General features: G+C 52.4%; 1 protein-coding gene across 1 annotated transcript in view; it reads right to left on the minus strand.

Moving 5' to 3' along the window:
• Positions 1-429: 429 nt before the first annotated feature.
• The window catches only part of LOC142729278 (uncharacterized), a 65,271-nt gene continuing 52,753 nt past the window's right edge, over positions 430-12,947 (minus strand). The window contains exons 12-15 of the mRNA XM_075849246.1: positions 4,010-4,113; positions 3,693-3,884; positions 3,187-3,610; positions 430-3,100 (exon numbers count right to left, since the gene is read on the minus strand). Coding sequence (XP_075705361.1) covers positions 1,905-3,100; positions 3,187-3,610; positions 3,693-3,884; positions 4,010-4,113 — 1,916 coding nt within the window. The 3' untranslated portion in view covers positions 430-1,904. The remainder of the gene's footprint in view (positions 3,101-3,186; positions 3,611-3,692; positions 3,885-4,009; positions 4,114-12,947) is intronic.

The following is a 12,947-nucleotide window of genomic DNA, read 5'->3' on the forward strand; positions in this document are numbered from 1 at the left end:
GACGCGTCGCGGTGGTTAAAGGATGAAACTTTTTGTTTTTTTCTAGCGCAGGATTTTCGTAGCGGACCTTCTGGCCGTAAAACTGCACCAATTTGGTTCGGTTTTCCGCCGGAATTCCCTGCGGGGACCAGGGCGGATACGTGGTGTGCTTTTACGCAGCATCCCTGTGTGAACATACCCGAACACTGCAGGCTCTTTAAAACTGAGATTATTTAAAGGGGAAGTTCACCTTTTACAAGTATTTTGCATTAGAACGGGCACAAAAATTTCTCCTTGTAAGATTTCTCGAATGGTTACATTGACTCGGATGGAAAGTCGATGTCTGATCACCAAATGACGCATTTTTTTACGATCCCAAAACGATGAACTTTTTGTGTTGACTTTAGACGTCGGAGGCCTCTACGACATAACAATGAAGTAACGCACAAGTCCAAGATCTAAATACTTTCTTTATTCAACTTTTTTTTTTTATGTACATTTTTTAATCTACATATTTACATAAGAAAGTCAAAAGGGGATCCCTGGGATCTGACGTTAGCAGAAAAAATGAGGTCCCCATTTGTGGCCACCTCGAGGCTGCTGGTGGGTTACTCGTTTCTCAGCAGCGGGGGGAGGGGATCCAGACATTCCCAAGTAAAGTGGAAAGCACAAGGTAACGATAGAAGTAAAATTAGTCCACAGGGTTTTATCATTTTATTTTTGTGTTGTTTTTTTTTAGATATAATACCGGGACATCTGTAAAACGCTTCGATAACCTAAACATGTGGAGCCATTAGATGTCCATCTAAGTGCCATGTGATGTAAAGAGCGCCCTACATGTTAATGGATTTCTTTCGGTGAACCCTTTTGGCCAGTCGGAAGCCCCGAATTGTGTTTTTTTTTCTCCCCATCACCTAATATTCTACAAAATACACAATAAAGGGGCATCTCACGTCCACCAATTATATGGAGAAGGTCTTCAGAGAGTGCAAAGTGTCTCGTGACCATACACAACGTAGAGTATCTCGCCTTCCCCGTATATACCTCAGAGTCCCACACCCCCATACACAATGTAGAGTATCTCGCCTTCCCCGTATATACCTCAGAGTCCCACACCCCCATACACAATGTAGAGTATCTCGCCTTCCCCGTATATACTTCAGAGTCCCACACCCCCATACACAATACAGTATCTCACCTTCCCCATATATACCTGAGTCTCACACCCCCATACACAACGTAGAGTATCTCGCCTTCCCCGTATATACCTCAGAGTCCCACACCCCCATACACAATGTAGAGTATCTCGCCGTCCCCGTATACACCTGAGTCCCACACCCTCATACACAATAGAGTATCTCACCTTCCCCGTATATACCTGAGTCCCACACCCCCATACACAACGTAGAGTATCTCGCCTTCCCCGTATATACCTCAGAGTCCCACACCCCCATACACAACGTAGAGTATCTCGCCATCCCCGTATATACCTCAGAGTCCCACACCCCCATACACAATGTAGAGTATCTCGCCGTCCCCGTATACACTTCAGAGTCCCACACCCTCATACACAATGTAGAGTATCTCGCCTTCCCCGTATATACCTGAGTCTCACACCCCCATACACAATGTAGAGTATCTCGCCTTCCCCGTATATACCTCAGAGTCCCACACCCCCATACACAATGTAGGGCACCTTCTACTCCATATATAAAGTAGATGTACCTGTCCCAAAGTGCAGAGTTCTTCCGATGGACTCGAAAGACTCACTTAAGGGAAGGAAACCACATTAACATACAAGGAATGCTTCATTTTGGCTTTCGGCTCAGGGCCTTCAGGAGGCATTTACTGGTGTGATTACCCCATATAATATATAAGGTCTCCGGAGGGTATGATATAATCTGGTTAGCCAAAATAAGAGCCGGTCACTGCTTTGTATGAGTCTTTAAATGCAGCGTCAGCAGTGCCTTCTGGACAAAACGTTTCCCGCAGACGGAACAAGAATATGGCTTTTCCCTAATGTGAATTTTCTGATGTTTAATTAAATGGGACTTGCAATTGAAACTTTTCTTGCAGTCCAAGCAAGAGAAAGATTTTATACCAGTATGGACCTTCAGATGCTTCGCACGGTCGGAATTGGTGGCAAAGCGTTTACCACATTCGGAGCATGGATATGGTTTCTCCCCTGTGTGAATTCTCCGATGGACAATAAGGCTAGCGCTACAATTGAAACTCTTCCCACACACGTTGCAGGAGTACGGTCTCTCTCCTGTGTGTATCCTACGGTGCACGGTGAGGTGAGCATTACGGTTGAAACATTTCCCACAATCAGAACAGGAAAAAGGTCTCTCTCCGGTATGAACTCGCTGATGAAGCGTAAGGTGGGCGCTGCAACTAAAACATTTCCCACATTCCGTACAAGGATAGATCTTCATCCCTTTATGAATCCTCTGATGGACATCAAAGAGAGACCTCGTCCTAAAGCAATCCCCACATTCTGTACATTCAAAAAGTTGAGAAGCTTTATGGCCTAACAACTCTGAGCCGTTGTTGAGGTGTTTTTGATCTTCGAAGATGTAGTATGTTTGGCCCGAGACGAGGGTCGCAGGGTTCATAGCCGTAAATCGCGTCCTTGTGTTTTTGACGGGTCTATAAAGGTTCTTGGCATCTTTGACTTTCCCTCCTTCCAATGAAACTGGTTCCTCTTTAATATGAGTAGGTGGGTACTGCAGATGATCTCTGGAAGTATAAATGTCGATGTCTAGGAGATGACCTCCTTCCCAGACGGGTTCCTCCTTAATGTATGGAGCGGAGTACTGTTGGATATGTTCTGTAGGTGAATAAATATCTGAATTTGTGAGGAACCCTTCATCACATAACCCATCCTTAATATGGATAGATGTATAGTGTACATCTGAAGGTGAATACATTTCCGGGTGTAGAAGATGTTCCTCTTCGAATGACACTGGTTCTTCTTTAATGTGTGGAGATGAATATTGTTGGATATAGTCTTCTATAGGTGTACAAATTTCAATTTCTCTGGGGTCTACTCCGTCACACAACGCTGGCTTAGTCTTACCACCAGCCAGTTGATATGCAGATGTGACCATTTTTGGTAAATCTGTTAGGAGTAAAGAAAAGGAAGTAAGATGTCTACGATTACCTTGTGTTATACTGATCATAGATGAACGTGGTTAAATCTCTTACCCGGAGGTGTGCGGTTCCGGTGGTCCTCCATCATGACGTCCTTGTAGAGATCCCTCTTACCCGATGATGTTTGGTTCCGGTGGTCCTCCATCATGACGTCCTTGTACAGATCCCTCTTACCCGGTGGTGTGTAGTTCCGGTGCTCCTCCAGCATGATGTCCTTGTACAGATCCCTCTTACCAGGAGGTGTGTGGTTCCGGTGGTCTTCCATCATGACCTTCTTGTACAGATCCCTCTTACCCGGTGATGTGCAGTTCCTGTGGTCCTCCATCATGACGTCCTTGTACAGATCCCTCTTACCCGGTGGTGTGCGGTGACGGTGGTCCTCCATCATGACGTCCTTGTAGAGATCCTTGTGGTCTTCTATATACTCCCACTCCTCCATGGAGAAATAGACGGTGAGATCCTGACATCTTATAGGAACCTGACACACAATGATACAGTCATCATCCCGACACCTTCACAGCGTTACTATATAACGTCCCAGCATTCCCGGTAGTGCTCACCTCTCCAGTCAGCAGATGAATGATCTTGTTGGTGAGGTCTAGGATCTTCTGCTCATCCTTTCTCTCATGTATGGGTGAAGGACGCGGAGGCTCCGTGATGGGGCTCTGGGTCCTCCTCAATCCTTCCGATTCACAAGGACGGCTGCCGGGGGTCGCACTCTCTCCAGACGTCTTCTTCACTACTGTGTAATCCTGTGTATGGAGAACAAACATCACTATATACATTCCAGTAATCCATCACCTCCCCAGTCACGTCTTCAGTGTGTTATCAATGGTCACTAGTGGTGCCATGAAGTCTTACTCCACTATTTCCTCACCTCTCCAGTTAGAATGAAGATGATCTCAAGAGTGAGATTTAGTATTCGGTTGGTGAGGTGCTTCTGGTACTTGTCCATCCTCCGTGGATATGTCAGATGATGTCCTCAAGACTGTTTATCAAAAACATAGGATTCACTTTGATGTTACCTCGGCTGGAGACAACGCTCTGCCCGGGTCCCTAAAGTGAGAAAGACAATTTGGTATCACAAATATATCTGTGTAGAATGCTATAGCCCACAGATTAGTCCACGAGCTAAAGGGGACTAAACTTGGCGTCCGTTATGTGAAAGACAGACACAATAGGCGGCGCATGCACCAGAAAACACATTTTTGTTTAGCCAGGCCTCTAACCACGCCGAATCCCTGCCCAAGCACACGCAATCACGCCGAATCCCTGCCGAAGCACACGCAATCACGCCGAATCCCTGCCCAAGCACACGCAATCACGCCGAATCCCTGCCCAAGCACACCCAATCACGCCGAATCCCTGCCCAAGCACACGCAATCACGCCGAATCCCTGCCCAAGCACACGCAATCACGCCGAATCCCTGCCGAAGCACACGCAATCACGCCGAATCCCTGCCGAAGCACACGCAATCACGCCGTATACCTGCCCAAGCACACGCAATCACGCCGAATACCTGCCCAAGCACACGCAATCACGCCGAATCCCTGCCCAAGCACACAATCACGCCGAATCCCTGCCGAAGCACACGCAATCACGCCGAATCCCTGCCCAAGCACACGCAATCAAGCCGAATCCCTGCCCAAGCACACGCAATCACGCCGAATCCCTGCCCAAGCACACGCAATCACGCCGAATCCCTGCCGAAGCACACACAATCACGCCGAATCCCTGTCCAAGCACACGCAATCACGCCGAATCCCTGTCCAAGCACACGCAATCACGCCGAATCCCTGCCCAAGCACACGCAATCACGCCGAATCCCTGCCCAAGCACACGCAATCAAGCCGAATCCCTGCCCAAGCACACACAATCATGCCGAATCCCTGCCCAAGCACACAATATCACGCCGAATCCCTTCCCAAGCACACACAATCAACCGAATCCCTGCCCAAGCACACGCAATCAAGCCGAATCCCTGCCCAAGCACACGCAATCACGCCGAATCCCTGCCCAAGCACACGCAATCACGCCGAATCCCTGCCCAAGCACACGCAATCACGCCGAATCCCTGCCCAAGCACACGCAATCACGCCGAATCCCTGCCCAAGCACACGCAATCACGCCGAATCCCTGCCCAAGCACACGCAATCACGCCGAATCCCTGCCCAAGCACACGCAATCACGCCGAATCCCTGCCCAAGCACACGCAATCACGCCGAATCCCTGCCCAAGCACACGCAATCACGCCGAATCCCTGCCCAAGCACACAATATCACGCCGAATCCCTGCTCAAGCAGACGCAATCACGCCGAATCCCTGCTCAAGCACACGCAATCACGCCGAATCCCTGCTCAAGCACACGCAATTTTTCATCCTCCAAATAACGACTAAGAACGAGGTGACAGCATTTACACCAGACCAGGGGCTGAGCGGTGGCAGCGTTTACACTAGACCGGGGGCTGAGCGGTGGCAGTGTTTACACTAGACCGGGGGCGGAGCGGTGGCAGCGTTTACACTAGACCGGGGGCTGAGCGGTGGCAGCGTTTACACTAGACCGGGGGCTGAGCGGTGGCAGCGTTTACACTAGACCGGGGGCTGAGCGGTGGCAGCGTTTACACTAGACCGGGGGCTGAGCGGTGGCAGCGTTTACACTATGCCGGGGGCTGAGCGGCGGCAGCGTTTACACTAGACTGGGGGCTGAGCAGTGGCAGCGTTTACACTAGACCGGGGGATGACTTAGCAACCACAACATGATGATGATGATGAGACTGCTGTATATAGTGACAGACCTGATGATGATGATGAGGACGTCGAGGACCAGCACAGACGCCGAGGACCAGCACAGACGCCGAGGACCAGCACAGACGCCGAGGACCTGCACAGACGCCGAGGACCTGCACAGACGCCGAGGACCTGCACAGACGCCGAGGACCTGCACAGACGCGGAGGACCTGCACAGACGCGGAGGACCTGCACAGACGCCGAGGACCTGCACAGACGCCGAGGACCAGCACAGACGCCGAGGACCAGCACAGACGCCGAGGACCAGCACAGACGCCGAGGACCAGCACAGACGCCGAGGACCAGCACAGACGCCGAGAACCTGCACAGACGCCGAGGACCAGCACAGACGCCGAGTATGTCGCACAGAAGTCGTCCATTCGCTGTCCATTTTTCCCCCGCACACCTAGAACTCAATGTGACAGCACGGACAAGAAATACTTGTGTGAATAAGTCCTTAGAAGGTATGGACCGCTGTGCAGCCGACACTCGATTAACCTGTTCCTCCCTGGTCACATGTTGTGAATTACCCTCCAGGCCGCTGAGGGGATATTGGAAGGGCTGGAGAGGGCTCTTGTGGATTAACTCTATTGTTGTTAGATTGTTTTAGTTACGGAGCCCCCACTCCCCCCCCCTAGGACCTACACACCCTATACAGCGACACACACATTTACATAACGAGACGGCTCCACGCAGCGTTATTACGTTATTGTGAAATAAATAAATAAAAGGTATCAAACTACTGACTAGTAGTATACTGCCGACGGCCACACCGCCGTATACTCCTAGACACACCGCCGTATACTCCAAGACACACCGCCGTATAATCCTAGACGCTCCGCCGTATACGCCCCCGCACACACCGCCGTATAATCCTAGACGCTCCGCCGTATAATCCTAGACACACCGCCGTATAATCCTAGACACACCGCCGTATAATCCTAGACGCTCCGCCGTATACGCCCCCGCACACACCGCCGTATAATCCTAGACGCACCACCGTATAATCCTAGACACACCGCCGTATAATCCTAGCCACACCGCCGTATACTCCTAGACACACCGCCGTATACTCCAAGACACACCGCCGTATAATCCTAGACGCTCCGCCGTATACGCCCCCGCACACACCGCCGTATAATCCTAAACGCTCCGCCGTATAATCCTAGACACACCGCCGTATAATCCTAGACACACCGCCGTATAATCCTAGACGCTCCGCCGTATACGCCCCCGCACACACCGCCGTATAATCCTAGACGCACCACCGTATAATCCTAGACACACCGCCGTATAATCCTAGCCACACCGCCGTATACTCCTAGACGCTCCGCCGTATACGCCCCCGCACACTCCGCTGTATAATCCTAGACGCACCGCCGTATAATCCTAGACACACCGCCGTATAATCCTAGACACACCGCCGTATAATCCTAGACGCTCCGCCGTATACTCCTAGACACACCGCCGTATAATCCTAGACGCTCCGCCGTATAATCCTAGACAAACCGCCGTATACTCCTAGACGCTCCGCCGTATACGCCCCCGCACACTCCGCTGTATAATCCTAGACGCACCGCCGTATAATCCTAGACACACCGCCGTATAATCCTAGCCACACCGCCGTATACTCCTAGACGCTCCGCCGTATACGCCCCCGCACACTCCGCTGTATAATCCTAGACGCACCGCCGTATAATCCTAGACACACCGCCGTATACTCCTAGACGCTCCGCCGTATAATCCTAGACACACCGCCGTATAATCCTAGACACACCGCCGTATAATCCTAGACACACCGCCGTATACTCCTAGACACACCGCCGTATACTCCTAGACACACCGCCGTATAATCCTAGACGCTCCGCCGTATACGCCCCCACACACACCGCCGTATAATCCTAGACGCTCCGCCGTATAATCCTAGACACACCGCCGTATAATCCTAGACACACCGCCGTATAATCCTAGACGCTCCGCCGTATACGCCACCGCACACACCGCCGTATAATCCTAGACGCTCCGCCGTATAATCCTAGACACACCGCCGTATACTCCTAGACGCTCCGCCGTATACGCCCCCGCACACTCCGCTGTATAATCCTAGCCACACCGCCGTATAATCCTAGCCACACCGCCGTATACTCCTAGACGCTCCGCCGTATACGCCCCCGCACACTCCGCTGTATAATCCTAGACGCACCGCCGTATAATCCTAGACACACCGCCGTATAATCCTAGACACACCGCCGTATACTCCTAGACACACCGCCGTATAATCCTAGACGCTCCGCCGTATACGCCCCCGCACACACCGCCGTATAATCCTAGACGCTCCGCCGTATAATCCTAGACAAACCGCCGTATACTCCTAGACGCTCCGCCGTATACGCCCCCGCACACTCCGCTGTATAATCCTAGACGCACCGCCGTATAATCCTAGACACACCGCCGTATAATCCTAGCCACACCGCCGTATACTCCTAGACGCTCCGCCGTATACGCCCCCGCACACTCCGCTGTATAATCCTAGACGCACCGCCGTATAATCCTAGACACACCGCCGTATAATCCTAGACACACCGCCGTATACTCCTAGACACACCGCCGTATAATCCTAGACGCTCCGCCGTATACGCCCCCGCACATACCGCCGTATAATCCTAGACGCTCCGCCGTATAATCCTAGACACACCGCCGTATATTCCTACACGCCCCCGCACACTCCGCTGTATAATCCTAGACGCACCGCCGTATAATCCTAGACGCACCGCCGTATAATCCTAGACACACCGCCGTATAATCCTAGCCACACCGCCGTATACTCCTAGACGCTCCGCCGTATACGCCCCCGCACACTCCTCTGTATAATCCTAGACGCACCGCCGTATAATCCTAGACGCACCGCCGTATAATCCTAGACGCTCCGCCGTATACGACCCCGCACACTCTGCTGTATAATCCTAGCCACACCGCCGTATAATCCTAGACACACCTCCGTATACTCCTAGACGCTCCGCCGTATACGCCCCCGCACACTCCGCTGTATAATCCTAGACGCACCGCCGTATAATCCTAGACACACCGCCGTATAATCCTAGCCACACCGCCGTATACTCCTAGACGCTCCGCCGTATACGCCCCCGCACACTCCGCTGTATAATCCTAGACGCACCGCCGTATAATCCTAGACACACCGCCGTATAATCCTAGACACACCGCCGTATAATCCTAGACACACCGCCGTATAATCCTAGACGCTCCACTGTATACTCCTAGACGCTCCGCCGTATACGCCCCCGCACACTCCGCTGTATAATCCTAGACGCACCGCCGTATAATCCTAGACACACCGCCGTATACTCCTAGACACACCGCCGTATACTCCTAGACACACCGCCGTATACTCCTAGACACACCGCCGTATACTCCTAGACACACCGCCGTATACTCCTAGACGCTCCGCCGTATACGCCCCCGCACACACCGCCGTATAATCCTAGACGCTCCGCCGTATAATCCTTCTAGCCACACCGCCGTATAATCCTTCTAGACACACCGCAGTATAATCCTAGCCACACCGCCGTATAATCCTAGACACACCGCCGTATAATCCTAGACACACCGCCGTATACCCCCCTGCACACTCCGCTGTATAATCCTAGCCACACCGCCGTATAATCCTAGACGCTCCGCCGTATACGCCCCCGCACACTCCGCTGTATAATCCTAGACGCATCGCCGTATAATCCTAGACACACCGCCGTATAATCCTAGCCACACCGCCGTATACTCCTAGACGCTCCGCCGTATACGCCCCCGCACACTCCGCTGTATAATCCTAGACGCACCGCCGTATAATCCTAGACACACCGCCGTATAATTCTAGCCACACCGCCGTATACTCCTAGACGCTCCGCCGTATACGCCCCCGCACACTCCGCTGTATAATCCTAGACGCACCGCCGTATAATCCTAGACACACCGCCGTATAATCCTAGAGACACCGCTGTATAATCCTAGACACACCGCCGTATAATCCTAGACGCTCCACTGTATACTCCTAGACGCTCCGCCGTATACGCCCCCGCACACTCCGCTGTATAATCCTAGACGCACCGCCGTATAATCTTAGACACACCGCCGTATACTCCTAGACACACCGCCGTATAATCCTAGACGCTCCGCCGTATACGCCCCCGCACACACCGCCGTATAATCCTAGCCACACCGCCGTATAATCCTTCTAGCCACACCGGCGTATAATCCTTCTAGACACACCGCAGTATAATCCTAGCCACACCGCCGTATAATCCTAGACACACCGCCGTATACGCCCCCGCACACTCCGCTGTATAATCCTAGCCACACCGCCGTATAATCCTAGACACACCGCCGTATACTCCTAGACGCTCCGCCGTATACGCCCCCGCACACTCCGCTGTATAATCCTAGACGCACCGCCGTATAATCCTAGACACACCGCCGTATACTCCTAGACGCTCCGCCGTATACGCCCCCGCACACTCCGCTGTATAATCCTAGACGCACCGCCGTATAATCCTAGACACACCGCCGTATAATCCTAGACACACCGCCGTATAATCCTAGACACACCGCCGTATAATCCTAGACACACCGCCGTATAATCCTAGACACACCGCCGTATAATTCTAGACGCTCCACTGTATACTCCTAGACGCTCCACTGTATACTCCTAGACGCTCCGCCGTATACGCCCCCGCACACTCCGCTGTATAATCCTAGACGCACCGCCGTATAATCCTAGACACACCGCCGTATACTCCTAGACACACCGCCGTATACTCCTAGACACACCGCCGTATACTCCTAGACACACCGCCGTATAATCCTAGACGCTCCGCCGTATACGCCCCCGCACACACCGCCGTATAATCCTAGACGCTCCGCCGTATAATCCTTCTAGCCACACCGCCGTATAATCCTTCTAGACACACCGCAGTATAATCCTACCCACACCGCCGTATAATCCTAGACACACCGCCGTATAATCCTTCTAGACACACCGCAGTATAATCCTAGACACACCGCCGTATAATCCTTCTAGACACACCGCAGTATAATCCTAGCCACACCGCCGTATAATCCTTCTAGACACACCGCAGTATAATCCTACCCACACCGCCGTATAATCCTAGACACACCGCCGTATAATCCTTCTAGACACACCGCAGTATAATCCTAGACACACCGCCGTATAATCCTTCTAGACACACCGCAGTATAATCCTAGACACACCGCCGTATAATCCTTCTAGGCACACCGCAGTATAATCCTAGCCACACCGCCGAATACTCCTAGACGCTCCGCCGTATACGCCCCCGCACACTCCGCTGTATAATCCTAGCCACACCACCGTATAATCCTAGACACACCGCCGTATACTCCTAGATGCTCCGCCGTATACGCCCCCGCACACTCCGCTGTATAATCCTAGACGCACCGCCGTATAATCCTAGACACACCGCCGTATAATCCTAGCCACACCGCCGTATACTCCTAGATGCTCCGCCGTATACGCCCCCGCACACTCCGCTGTATAATCCTAGACGCACCGCCGTATAATCCTAGACACACCGCCGTATAATCCTAGACACACCGCCGTATAATCCTAGACACACCGCCGTATAATCCTAGACGCTCCACTGTATACTCCTAGACGCTCCGCCGTATACGCCCCCGCACACTCCGCTGTATAATCCTAGACGCACCGCCGTATAATCCTAGACACACCGCCGTATACTCCTAGACACACCGCCGTATACTCCTAGACACACCGCCGTATACTCCTAGACACACCGCCGTATACTCCTAGACACACCGCCGTATACTCCTAGACACACCGCCGTATAATCCTAGACGCTCCGCCGTATACGCCCCCGCACACACCGCCGTATAATCCTAGACGCTCCGCCGTATAATCCTTCTAGCCACACCGCCGTATAATCCTTCTAGACACACCGCAGTATAATCCTAGCCACACCGCCGTATAATCCTAGCCACACCGCCGTATAATCCTTCTAGACACACCGCCGTATAATCCTAGACGCTCCGCCGTATACGCCCCCGCACACTCCGCTGTATAATCCTAGCCACACCGCCGTATAGTCCTAGACACACCGACGTATACTCCTAGACGCTCCGCCGTATACGCCCCCGCACACTCCGCTGTATAATCCTAGACGCATCGCCGTATAATCCTAGCCACACCGCCGTATACTCCTAGACGCTCCGCCGTATACGCCCCCGCACACTCCGCTGTATAATCCTAGACGCACCGCCGTATAATCCTAGACACACCGCCGTATAATCCTAGCCACACCGCCGTATACTCCTAGACGCTCCGCCGTATACGCCCCCGCACACTCCGCTGTATAATCCTAGACGAACCGCCGTATAATCCTAGACACACCGCCGTATAATCCTAGAGACACCGCCGTATAATCCTAGACACACCGCCGTATAATCCTAGACGCTCCACTGCATACTCCTAGACGCTCCGCCGTATACGCCCCCGCACACTCCGCTGTATAATCCTAGACGCACCGCCGTATAATCTTAGACACACCGCCGTATACTCCTAGACACACCGCCGTATAATCCTAGACGCTCCGCCGTATACGCGCCCGCACACACCGCCGTATAATCCTAGACGCTCCGCCGTATAATCCTTCTAGCCACTCCGGCGTATAATCCTTCTAGACACACCGCAGTATAATCCTAGCCACACCGCCGTATAATCCTAGAAACACCGCCGTATACGCCCCCGCACACTCCGCTGTATAATCCTAGCCACACCGCCGTATAATCCTAGCCACACCGCCGTATAATCCTTCTAGACCCACCGCCGTATAATCCTAGACACACCGCCGTATAATCCTTCTAGACACACCGCAGTATAATCCTAGACACACCGCCGTATAATCCTTCTAGACACACCGCAGCATAATCCTAGCCACACCGCCGTATAATCCTAGACACACCG

Source organism: Rhinoderma darwinii, unplaced genomic scaffold, assembly GCF_050947455.1.
Source record: "Rhinoderma darwinii isolate aRhiDar2 unplaced genomic scaffold, aRhiDar2.hap1 Scaffold_717, whole genome shotgun sequence".
In the NCBI taxonomy this organism is placed as follows: Eukaryota; Metazoa; Chordata; class Amphibia; order Anura; family Rhinodermatidae; genus Rhinoderma; species Rhinoderma darwinii.